This window comes from Gopherus flavomarginatus, chromosome 3 (genome assembly GCF_025201925.1).
Source record: "Gopherus flavomarginatus isolate rGopFla2 chromosome 3, rGopFla2.mat.asm, whole genome shotgun sequence".
NCBI classification, from domain to species: domain Eukaryota; kingdom Metazoa; phylum Chordata; order Testudines; family Testudinidae; genus Gopherus; species Gopherus flavomarginatus.
In genome coordinates, this window is record NC_066619.1 from 223,138,029 (window position 1) to 223,150,815 (window position 12,787).

Here is a 12,787-nt window from a genome sequence, read left to right on the forward strand (position 1 = left end):
CTGGGACATTGAGCATCACTGTGAATTAAAAATCCTTGCAGTCAGTTTCTTTTGCCCCTACTTGTGCCTCAATTTATTTAAGAGACAGAGCAGGAAGGTGGCAACACATTATGAAATTACAGATAAGGCCCTGTGTATTCCAGAATCAGCTCTGTGCTCCAGAAACTCAGCTGTCATTTTGAAGACAAGTTATGTTTCTAGCCTTTATGACTATGAAGAGAACCTTACAGATTTGAATGGCATGTAACTCAGTGCATCAAGGTATGACAGAGTCTATAAAATGCACAATAATAATGGAGATATACCCATCTCCTAGAACTGGAAGGGACTCTGAAAGGTCATTGAGTCTAGCCCCCTGCCTTCACTAGCAGGACCAAGTACTGATTTTGCCCCAGATCCCTAAGCGGCCCCCCTCAAAGGCTGAGCTCACAACCCTGGGTTTAGCAGGCCAGTGCTCAAACCACTGAGCTATCCCTCCCCCCATCATAGGTGGGTGACACCCAGTAACTTTAAAACCAATTATCTGCTGTGCCCAATCTGCCATACATAGCTCAGTCTAGTCCTTCCCCTCTAAGTGCCAGGTTCCCTGTCTTTCTCCTCCAGTCACATTCACCTTACCAAGCACAGCATCACCTCAGCCACTCCTTGCCTTTCAACCACCACTGGGAGTGTTTGGCTGCAGGTAGCATGAGGAATGGAAAAAGGGGAAGGGCTTGTGCTTGATAATAGTGGAAGGAATGTTTGGCATGGGAATCTCTGATTGGGTGGAGAAGAAGATAGAGGGACCTAGAGATTACAGCGGACAAGAAGCTGGATATGAATCAGCAGTGTGCCCTCGTTGCCAAGAAAGCCAACGGCATATTGGGCTGCATTAGTAGGAGCATTGCCAGCAGATAAAGGGAAGTGATTATTTCCCTCTACTCAGCTCTGGTGAGGCCACACCTGAGTATTTTGTCTACTTTTGGTCCCCCCACTACAGAAGGGATGTGGACAAATTGGAAAGAGTCCAGCAGAGGGCAATGAAAATGATTAGGGGGCTTGGGCACATGACTTATGAGGAGAGACTGAGGGAACTGCGGTTATTTAGTCTGGAGAAGAGAAGAGTGAGGGGGGATTTGATAGCAGCTTTCAACTACCTGAGGGGGGGTTCCAAAAAGAATGGAGCTAGGCTGGAGTCAGTGGTGGCAGATGACAGAACAAGGAGCAATGGTCTCAAGTTGCAGTGGGGAAGGTTTAGGTTGGATATTAGGAAAAACTATTTCAGTAGGAGCGTGGTGAAGCACTGGAATGGGTTACCTAGGGAGGTAGTAGAATCTCCATCCTTAGAGGTTTTTAAGGCCTGGCTTGACAAAGCCCTGGCTGGGATGATTCAGTTGGGGCTGGTCCTGCTTTGAGCAGAGGGTTGGACTAGATGACTTTCTGAGGTCTCTTCCAACCCTAATCTTCTATGATTCTAGGGGCAGAGTGGCCAACAGGAGCTGTAAGTGCGTAGTGGCAGATAGGAGTAGAGGACTCAGGCAGGGAACCTGGAGCAGGAACTCTGAATGGTATAGGATGTGAAGCAGATTGCAGAGGAGCACTAGCTCTAGGGGGTGTATTTTCTGTTTTCTATGAGATTCCTAGCCACTATCTATTTATGAAGAAAACATAATTAAAAAAACACTGAAAAAGATATGTCCACACAGACCGTAGCTAATTTACACTCTGCATGTACCATATTTCTGCCACAGAATCCAACCAAGAGTGCGTTTTTTCCTAACCTAATTAGCCAGCAGGCAGCAAGATGTCTGCCTCCTAATTCCGAATGAGTCTGTTAACTATAATCATCTCCACTACTTCCCTAATCTCCTTCCATGAAAGGAGGATACCCTGCTCAGACAGAAATCTCCCAGAAGTCCTAAAGAGAGGGCAGAGATGCCTCTATGCTATCTTCTCCCCTATGGACACTCTATGGAGATTGGGCTATGTCAGGCTTTAGCAGGTGGAAGCCTGGGTGAAAGGAAGGCACCATTCTCCATGGCTTTCCCACGTCCTATAAGGTGGTAGATATCTGTGCCTAAATTAATGTTTCTTGAATAATTCACATCTGCACCTCTTTGAGGAAGAGTGTTTTTGTACAGGCAAAGGGGGGGAGCAGGGGGGGAGGGAAGGATCTCCTACAAAGCACAGATCTCCAACCTATGCATGTATACCTGTTCCAGTACTAAGTGCCATCCAGTAAGACACTTAGTCAGAAACTTGATAGGATAGGGGAAAATGCCAGTTTGTTTCTCTTTGGGAGTAGAAATGAAATGATTGTAACACTGTAGAAGTAGATTGGTTTTTCCCTTTAAAATGTAGTAAAAATCAGAACTTTCATGTCCCATCTTGACCATAACAGTTTCCTTTTTGCTCCAAATATGAAACAGACTAGATATCTGGGATCAGAGCCACAGATGCTAATTGATAGGGCTCTATTGTCTTCAATGAAGCTAAACCAATTTATACCAGACACTTGATCTTCAGACATCACATCCTGCGCATCCTCTCTCTTTCAAAAAAGTATATTATCCATTTAAATTAATGCAGTCTGTCTATTTTTTCATGGAAAGTTTCTAGATTCAGGGAATATTTTGGATAAATACATGTGACTTCACAGAAGCCAAGGTACAACAGCCATATTGTGCAGGTCTCAGATTCTGGAGTAGAAGTCTCCATCATCAAATTAAGATCCAGCTAGGTACCTAACACTGATTTCATGTTCATGGGACCCTTTGTCTACCTTTTTTGGAAGGCCTTTCGGATAAGGGTAGCATCCTGTAAACCCTGAAGGCATTGTTTCCTTTCTTTATACTTTTGTCTTTGACTTCTTCTATATCAGGCAAGGAGTTCATAGCACATCGGAAGTTTGCCTTCCATGTCTTTGGATCAGGTTTATCTACTCCTGGTTGAAATTTTCCTAACAAGCAAGAAAATAAAGAAAGTTAGGTACATATTAAACATTTTTTCAAAGCCCAAGGAGAGCTAGTAGCACTATGAGTTAGTGTCAGTGCACTCCTTTTGATTCTGAAGGCACAAGTTCAAACCACAATTTAGGTTGCAAGAGAAGGCTCATTTGGTGATCTCATTTTCATGCACATCTCTAGAATATATGATCGGCAGCTTCTTCTCAAGAAAGGCCCCGAGCTGGAATAGTATGGGTGTTGTGGATCAGATGCAATGCTACAGTAGTGCAAGTAAGCTTTTATAGCACTTACCTTTATTATGCCTGGTTCAAACCTGTATTAAAATTTAAGAGCATAAGGGCTGCTGAGCTGTCTACTCCCACTGATTTTGAACCCAATTTTGTTTCCATTTCGGTCAATGAAGTTTCACTGTTGTCTTCAATGGAAGCAAGATACGGCCCCTCAATAAAGTTAGGAGAGTACCAAGGATGTCGCAAGAGGTACTCAGCATCTCACAGATTCAGGTCCTTAAATTCATTCACCGCATTTGCAAAAGCGAACAAAATTAAAGGGAAAATCTCCGGGAGAAACACAAAGGCAAACAAAAGCTGGTCTGCAGAAATGAGAGTTCCAGTACCTGTGTGAATTGCCCAGTTTCTAAATAAAGGAGCATCTTTTTCAACATCCCACCCATGTCGTGCAGCATGCATCCAGGGAATCTGAAAAATCTTCTTCTCCTGGAAAGAAGAACAAACACTGATTGACTCACAGATTTTTTGAGGACTTTAATCCACTCATTTAAAAATACATCTACAGTTCCAGCATCTGCAAGTGTTCTGCTTCATTTGCTCCCTTATGGTACAATCCTGCTGTTGCTGAAGTCAATGGCAAAACATCCACTGGCATCAGAGGGAGCAGGATAGAGCCCTAAGTTTGTGAAACCTTCAAATGCCCCTATATTAGGTGACCAGAGAACAAGTGTGAAAAAACAGGATGGGGGTGGGGGGTAATAGGCACCTATATAAGAAAAAGTCCCCAAAAACAGGACTGCCCCTTTAAAAACGGGACATCTGGTCACCCTACCCTTTATGGACTAAAATTGGGCAGGTTTCCAAGATGACACATTTATAACACATGCTGCACCACACATTTATAAATATTCAAATCAAGGCATTTTTTGGCACTGCAGAATTTTTTCTTTTTATGATTAGAAATTTGTATGAAGATAAACATGCATATGAGCAAAGCTAATGATGCTGTTGCTGAGGGCAGGAGGGTGAGGGGCTTAAAATTTACCCCACGAGGCACCAGCATAGTAGGAGATGATGACATCTAAAATTGGGTGAGGTAAGCAAATCAGACACAATAACACAGTGAAATGTACAAGACTCCTTCACAGCAGGAATCAAAGGTCATTAAGGAAGCAGGATGCAAAAGAGGAGGGACTAAGGATCATTTTAGTATCTCAGCACAGAACAGAAGAATGTACTCTTTCTTTAGGGTTCTGAAGGTTACATCTAAGAACATTGTAATCAATGCATTATATACATTTCTATGAAATAATCTAAAAATTAACAAACTGTAGCTTGTGTGGTCTTCTCTTCTTCCTGCAGCGCCACTTTTTTTCCTTCTCTATCTGCCTCTCCTCCCAGTCTACGTCCCATATGTATTCTCTCTCAGATGAATATTTCTATAAAAGTAAAGTTTTACTTTTTTTCTTTTCTGATCTCTCAGTGATATTTTCTTTGTCTGATTCTGCCTTTTACTTCAGCTTCTGACTCCATTCAAACTTTTCTCTCTCTTGTTTGTTAGGACCATATAGTTATGTTCATTTTCATTCTTCTATTCTCATCTTTCTCTCTCTTCCCTGTAATTTGGCAAAAGCAGAAGTTTGACGTGTGATGTCCATTTCTCTCTCTTATCATTCTTCCCACTCGTTCTCTATACATAGGCCATGTCCTTTCATTTATTCTCTTTGCCTCATTTTCTCCCCTGCAAAACAGTAATCAGTCTGAAAAGAAGCTCTCCTCATTCCCTAGCTATAACTGATCATATCTAAGGTGAAAACTCTTTGCCCACCCCCACTGTGCTCAGGTTTGAAGCATCACTGCATCCAAACCCAGCAAGGACAGGCTCAAAGCTTTAATGCCTGTCAGCACTATCAGTGCTCCCAACCAGCCACCGTCCTGGTAGGAAGCACAAACAAACAGCATTGCAATGCAAGACACAGCAGTAATGGTTCAAGTCAATGATTTAGCAATCCCTACCTAGCTCCAGCTCAACGCTTCCCTGAACCTTTTCTCCAAGCACATTCCCTTTGATAATACACAATGTGTGTGTCATGAACTAAAAGGAGTATCAAAGGGAGAGATGGTCATGCAGCAAGAGGGAATATACTCAAGTAAATCAACAAAACAATACTGAAACCAAAAGAACCGACGGAGAATGAATGAAACAAGGCAAAAACACTATAAAAGTTTGGGGCCAGATGTATTTTCTAAACATCATTTCAAAATTGTTGTGAAAATTTATCAGCCTAAGCATAAAATTCCATTTGCCTACATTTAACTTAACAACAACGAAGATATTAATAATATATTTCTTGCCAGTTAACAAAATACTTGCCCCAGATGAGAGAATGGATTTTCGCAAGGCTGGTTTAAATATATAATTATCCTCTTCTTTTCTTTGCATAATATTTATTGTGCATCTTCTACATTAATAAAAGATGGGTTTGAGCCTGAGAGATATTTGAGCATATTGAAGATGGCAGTAAGTACACTTTACAGAAATGTCTTATATAATCTAACAGGGATGAAACAAACGGTGTACTACAGAAAATTAATCAAGTTCTCTAGGTTTTTATATTAACGTCTACAGAATTTAAGAGTGCTTATATTCATAGATACACAGACTTTTAAGGCCAGAAGGGACCATTAGATCATCTAGTCTGCAGGGGTGTTGGAACAATTTGTACAGCGGGAGGCTGAGAGCCATTGAGCCAACTATAAACTCTGTATATGATAGCAACCACTTCAAGCCTGTGGGTGCTGCCATTAGTCTGATGTTAGTCTGACTTCCTGCATTACACGGGTCCTTACATTTCATGTCGTTACTACTGCATTGCACACAATAACTGTGTTTGATTAAAGCAGATCTTCCAGAAAGGCATTCAGTCTTGATCTAAAAACATCAAGAGATGGTGGTTAATTACAGTCACTGTTGAAAGTGTTTGTCTTATTTCCAATTTGAATACCTCTGACCATGTATAGTGGAAAAACTACCTCTCTATTCCTGCTCACTACTCCCCTGTTTATACATCCATGGATTGCATTAGCCCTTTGTGCCACAACATCTCACAGGAAGCTCACACTGAGTTGCTTGTCAACTAGGGCTAGAGCCCCTGGTTTTGGAAAATTCGAAATAACATGACATGAAATGAAAATCAATGTATAAGAAGAAAAACCAAAAAACTCCCCTGCAGCAATGACTCCTATCCTCAGGCCCAGCTCCCTGCTCTGGGCATTGCAACCTGGCACGTGGGGTCGCAGCACCACTCAGTTTTGGTGAGTGGTGCTGCGACTTGGCACACGGGGTTGCAGCATGACTCAGGACTGGCCCAACCACCTGGGCCAAACCTGAGTGGCTCCGCCATCCCATACAGCCGGCTGCAATGCCTGGTGTGGGAAGGTCTGGGCCCAGCTCCACAGGACAGGAGCTGCTGCTGCAGGATGAGTGCAAGATGGGCTCGCTCTGCTACCTCCTCATCAGGTCACAGCGCCAAGAGTGAGGAGCCAGGCCCAGCTTCATGGGATAGGACCTGTAGGAGCCGTCATTGCAGGATGAGTGCAGGGCAGGCTCACTTTGCAAGCCCCCTCCAACTCCCACCACCCCCATTCCTCAGAGTTAGGGCCCTACCCCATCCAAATTGCCTCCCGCTTCCACGCCACCTCCCCATCCAGAGCAGGACCCAATCCTGCAAAGGCCTCCCACCCTTGGAGGCAAGACCCACTCCCCCATGGCCACAAATAAAATGAAATAAAACAAAATCCTTCTCCCCGCCCTCCCCCTCAAAATATATATATAAAAAGCAAGAAGAATTTCTGATTCTGGAATCCATTCCACAGTCACCGCTTTGCGGGACTCTCATGGTATAATTCCCCACTCTGAACCTTAGCGTCCAAAAGATGGGGTACCAGCATGAATTCCTCTAAGCTCAATTACCAGCTTAGTACTTGTAGCGCTGCCACCAACCAGGAATTCCAGTGCCTGGTACACTCTGGTCCCTCCAAGACCTTGCCCGGGGAACCCCAAGACCCAGACCCTCTGGATCTTACCACAAGGAAAGTAAACCCTTTCCCTCACTGTTGCCTCTCCCAGACTCCCCTCCCTGGGTTACCCTGGAAGATCGCTGTGATTCAAACTCCTTGAATCTTCAGAGAGGAAAATCCACCTTTCCCCCTCCTTCTCTCTCCCCCTCCCAGACTCTCCCTGTGAGAGAAAGTAATCCTAACACAGAGAGAAAATAACCTCTCTCTCCCTCTTCTCTCCTTTCTCCCCACCAATTCCCTGGTGGATCCAGACCCAGTCCCCTGGGGTCTTACAATAGAATAAAAAAAACAATCAGGTTCTTAAACAAGAAAAGCTTTTAATTAAAGAAAGAAAAAACAGTAAAAATTATCTTTGTAAATTTAAAAAATGGAATAGGTACAGAGTCTTTCAGCTATAGACACTGGGAACACCCTCCCAGCCTAAGTATACAAGTACAAATTAAAATCTTTTCAGCAAAATACCAATTTGAACTCCTTTCAGCCAAATACACATTTGCAAATAAAGAAAACAACCATAAGCCTAACTCGCTTTATCTACCTAGTACTCAGTATTCTGAGCTATTAAGAGCCTGTATCGGAGAGATTGGAGAGAAACCTGGTTGCATGTCTGGTCCCTCTGAGCCCCCAGAGTGAACAACCAGCAAAATCTAACAGTACACACAAAAACTTCCCTCCTTCAAGATTTGAAAGTATCTTGTCCTCTGATTGGTCCTCTGGTCAGGCGGACAGCCTGGCTCACTGATCCTGTTAACCCTTTACAGGCAAAAGAGATATGAAGTACTTCTGTTCCATTAACTTTTAACTATCCATTTATGATAGGGACACAGCCCCCTGTTCTGTAGATACGGCCTGCACTCCTTGTTCTCAGATATATAACTTTCCATTTGGCTGTATTAATACACATTTTGTTTGAACAGACCCAGCTACCTTACCAAGCAATCCAGATTGCTCTGTTTGACTGCTCTGTCGTCCTCATTATTTATCATTCCATCATCAATCCTTGTGTCATCAGCAAAGTTTATGTGATTTTACAGTGATTTTACATTTACTTCCATTCTATAGGATGGTTCATAAAAGCCCTATAGGAATTGTCATGCTGACTAAGATCACTGGTCCATTTGTCCAGGATCTTGTTGCTAACAGCAGTCAGTACCTAACACTTCAATCTTCAAAGAAAGGTGCAAGTAAACTTTTAGTTGTCAGTTATGTAACAGTCTGCCTGCAGGGGAAGGCTCTTCCTAACTGCACTCAGTTTGTGGCCTGAAGCATGAGGATTTATATCATGTAAGGTAAAAATCAATCCTATCCAATATAACCATAGATGTTTTCATTAGTCATAGAATCGTCCTATCTATTCTTGAAGCCTACTAAACTCCTGACTACAGTGATATCAGTGGCCACAAGTTCCACATGTTAAATATGGGTTGGATACCAGAAATAACCGTTTTTCAATGTGAAATGTGTCTTTTCAGTTTCATTGAAAGCCCTTCTGAACAGGTGGCTGCAACCATCTGTTCTAAAGCAAAATCCACATTGGGTGGAGTAAAAAACTCACTTTATCCCTTTCCTGGAGTTTGCTTTGTTAACGAAGACATAAAACATAAACAATGACAAGCCTTTTCCTTAGGCTTGGCTGTACCTAGAGGTCCTACTCGAGAACTGCTCAGCCCATACTATCTTCTCTCTTGCTGGACAGCCACTTTCACAGCCCTCAGAGATGCCTTGGGGAGAGGTAATAAACCACCTGTCTCAATGAATCAGCAGAACCTACTTAAACCTTGCCCATCAGGATCAATGGCTGGTAAGAAGGTGATATCTTCAGCAAACACTGTCACTCTGGGACAGACCCCTTGTTCTTACACTTTTTCATACTGCAGCTAGAGCCCCCAGTTTGTGTTCTCTATTCTCTTTGTTATATTGTACCCATCTGTGATCCCACTTACCAATCACTTTTCTTGACAGTCGCAGTCTTTTCACATGGAAATCTCCCTTGCATCTAATAATTATCATCACCCAAATCTGAATCACTTGTATTTCTGCTTCATATTTTTTAAGACCAGAACTGAACACAATATTTCAGGTAACAGCACACCATTGACTTATATAATAGCATTATATCACCAATGTTATTTTTCATCCTACTCCTTATACATCCTGCTATTGTCTTCTGTTTTGACAGATGTTGAGCACAAGCTTTTATTGAGCTTTCCAAAATGATGCCCTGAATGACTACAGTTAATTTAGAACCCAGCAATTTCTATTAAAATTCAGTGCAACTCTTCCATGGAAAAGGTGATGCTCTCTCATTTGTGTTGACAATTCCAAAGATTATTGGCCCTGCTCAGTCACGTACTGTACACACAGTATTTTGTCTTTCAGGCATTTATGCAGGATGCTGAATCTCATTGGCAATAAATGAATCAGGCTCACTGTAATCTTTAGAAAATGTAGAACAAATATGTGAATCATTAACTAACTACAGTAGAACCTCAGAGTTATGAACACCAGAGTTACAAATTGACCAGTCAACCACACACACCACATGTGGAACTGGAAGTGTGCAATCAGGCAGCAGCAGAGAACAAAAAAAAAGCAAATACAGTACAGTACTGTGTTAAACTTAAATTACTAAAAAAAAATAAGGGGAAAGTTTTAAAAAAAGATTTGACAAGGTAAGGAAACTGTTTCTGTGCTTCTTTCATTTAAATCAAGATGGTTAAAAGCAGCATTTTTCTTCTGCATAGTAAAGTTTCATAGCTGCATTAAGTCAATGTTCAGTTGTAAACTTTTGCAAGAACAACCATAACATTTTGTTCAAAGTTACAAACATTTCAGAGTTATGAACTGCCTCCATTCCCAAGATGTTCATAACTCTGAGGTTCTACTGTAAAGCAGTGTAATAAAAATTGCTAACACCACATTCAGTTGGAGACATCAAAGGAAAAGTAGAAACAGTGCTTGCACTCTGGCAACAAACTAGAAAAGGAAAACAACTTTGAAGACTTAATGCTCTCTTGCTATATTGTCACAACACGTAAGAACAGAGCATGAGGTCAACTCTTTCCTAACTAGAGAGTTGCAGGGCAAGTTTTAAATAGGCTGTGTCTGTCTTGATGGCAATATCCCAAACATGTGCAAAGAGCCGAGTGCTTCAATTCCTGCTCTTGTTACAGGTCCTCTGATTGCTCCCAGCCCCATGCCTGTCACTGCAGCCCTTCTCTCCAGCTGTATTAGGGACACTACCCCACCCTCAGCTCTGCATGTCACACACCCCAACTTTGTTTCAACAGAAGGGTGAACAACCACTGCCCTTCTGCCACTCACGCTGACAAAATTTCTGCTTGCCCTGGCTGAGCCGGCAAATGGATTTTGCAAGTCCAGTACACAGGAATCATTGCATCTACCACTGAAATGTGGCCACTTCTAGAGTGGAACACAGTAACTATTTAACAGTGCACAGTAACCTTATGCAGCAGGACAGGAAGTGAAGAAAAAACTTCTCCATTTGAAAGTGCAGGGAGCATTTAGGTAAGTAAAATGTAACTACTTGAGATGCCATTTAGCCAACATAATATTGTGTATGGAAACTGACAATATTCCCTGTTAAAGTGAACTATGAAAGTCCCAATACTGAACTTTTAGGGCTTCACATTTAATACAACTTAAAAGCTGTGTATTGTAATAGCAGGTGTACTGTTTTTTCTACGCAGATTCTTTTCTTTACCATGAATCATTGCAGAACTATGGTTAAAAAAACCAGCACCTAAACCCTACAACTTCTACAAATGGCAAACCATAGGTTTAGTGTATAAACAAAGCTGTGGGTGCAAATGATACCATATCACTAAGGCTACGAGTCTGTCACAGATTCCGTGATTTTATGAGACCTCTTCGACTTCCTGAAAATTCCAGTAATTCAGCCCCAGGCAGTGGGGTTGGGACTCCAGCCCCCCTACCACGGAGCTGGGACTTCCGTGTTTTATTGTTTATTGCCTGTGTCCTGTCCATTATTTCTAATAAAAATACCCATGCCAAAATCTTTGCCTTATGTATCATAGATTGCGTGTGCTGCCTTGTTTAAGGTCAGGATTTACACTTAATGATAGGAATTATTTTTGGTTTAATGACTCATTGTTGGAGTGATCAGTTGCAATTAGAAACATTTTGAAGTGGATTCAGGAAGCCATTTCACATTGTAAGAGGCAACTATGACGATATGTGAATTTTCGGGGAAAGATCAGATGCCATATACAAGTGTAAGACCGTACGAGGGAATGCGCACAACAGGGCAATTTTGGGTGATTCATTCCCTGTCGTCCAGTTCCAGCTTCTGACAACTGGAAGTTTAGGGATGCCCGAAGTATGGGGTCACATTCCTGATCATCTTGGCTAATAGCAATTGATGGACCTATCCTCTATGAACTTAAGCAATTCTTTTTTGAACCCAGTTATACTTTTGGCCTTCACAACATCCCCTGGCAATGAGTTCCACAGGTTGACTATGCATTGTGTGAAGAAGTACTTCCTTTATTTGTTTTAAACCTGCTGCCTATTAATTTCAACAGATGTTCCTTAGTTCTTGTGTTATGTGAAGGAGTAAATAATATTTTCCTATTCACTTTCTCCATACCATGTATGATTTTATAGACCTCTAACATATCCCCAATTAGTTGTCTCTTTTCCAAGTTGAAAAGTCCCAGTCTTTTTAATCTCTCCCTATATGGAAGCTGTTCCATACCCCTAATAATTTTTGCTGCCCTTGTCTGTACCTTTACCAGTTCTAATATATCTTTTTTAAGATGTGGTGACCAGAACTGAATGCAGTATTCAAGGTCTGAGTGTACCATGAATTTATGTAGTAGCATTAAGATATTTTCTGTCTTTTTATCTCTCTCTTTCCTAAAAGTTCCTAACATTGTTAGCTTTTTTGACTGCTGCTGCACGTTGAGCAGATATGTTCACAGAACTATCCACTATGACTCCAACTACTACTTCCTTGAGCGAGTAGTAACAGCTAATTTAAACCCAACATTGTGTATGTATAATTGGGATTATTTTTTCTAGTGTACATCACTTTGCACTTAACATTGAAGATGTAGGTCATTTAAACTGGTATTCTGATCCTGGTAGCAGCCAATGCCTTCTGCTTTCAAATTCAAATCCAAATTCAGAATATTTTATTAGCATGACATGGCCTGCCCAGTTGTGTGGTATGATATAATGGAACAAAGAATACGTTATGGCTCCCCTGCGCAAACAGTTTACTCCCAGAAGTGCCAGGGCAAGATACCATTGTTAACACCTTGATCTAGACAGAATAGTTGCAAATATTAAACAACTCAACAGTGTGCCTTACAGTCTACCTTGATGTGCTTATGGGCTCTGAATTCACAGGATTGTCTGAACAAAGACACTAAGGAGTCCACTAGCTCAATAGAGAGGTCTTCTCAGTGCAGAGCAAACAAAGCAAATAGGGGTTTTTTGGTGCATTAAACAAGGATGTGAAACATAATATAGAAAATGCTACGACAG

At 41.7% G+C, this 12,787-nt stretch overlaps 1 protein-coding gene across 5 annotated transcripts in view; it reads right to left on the bottom strand.

The window, feature by feature from the left end:
- The window catches only part of IRF2 (interferon regulatory factor 2), a 67,482-nt gene that overhangs the window by 23,912 nt on the left and 30,783 nt on the right, over positions 1 to 12,787 (bottom strand). For all 5 annotated transcript variants that reach the window (XM_050945356.1, XM_050945359.1, XM_050945355.1 and 2 more), the window contains 2 exons: positions 3,562 to 3,661; positions 2,762 to 2,938 (listed from right to left, as the gene is read on the bottom strand). In XM_050945356.1, the coding sequence (XP_050801313.1) occupies positions 2,762 to 2,938; positions 3,562 to 3,661 (277 nt within the window). The remainder of the gene's footprint in view (positions 1 to 2,761; positions 2,939 to 3,561; positions 3,662 to 12,787) is intronic.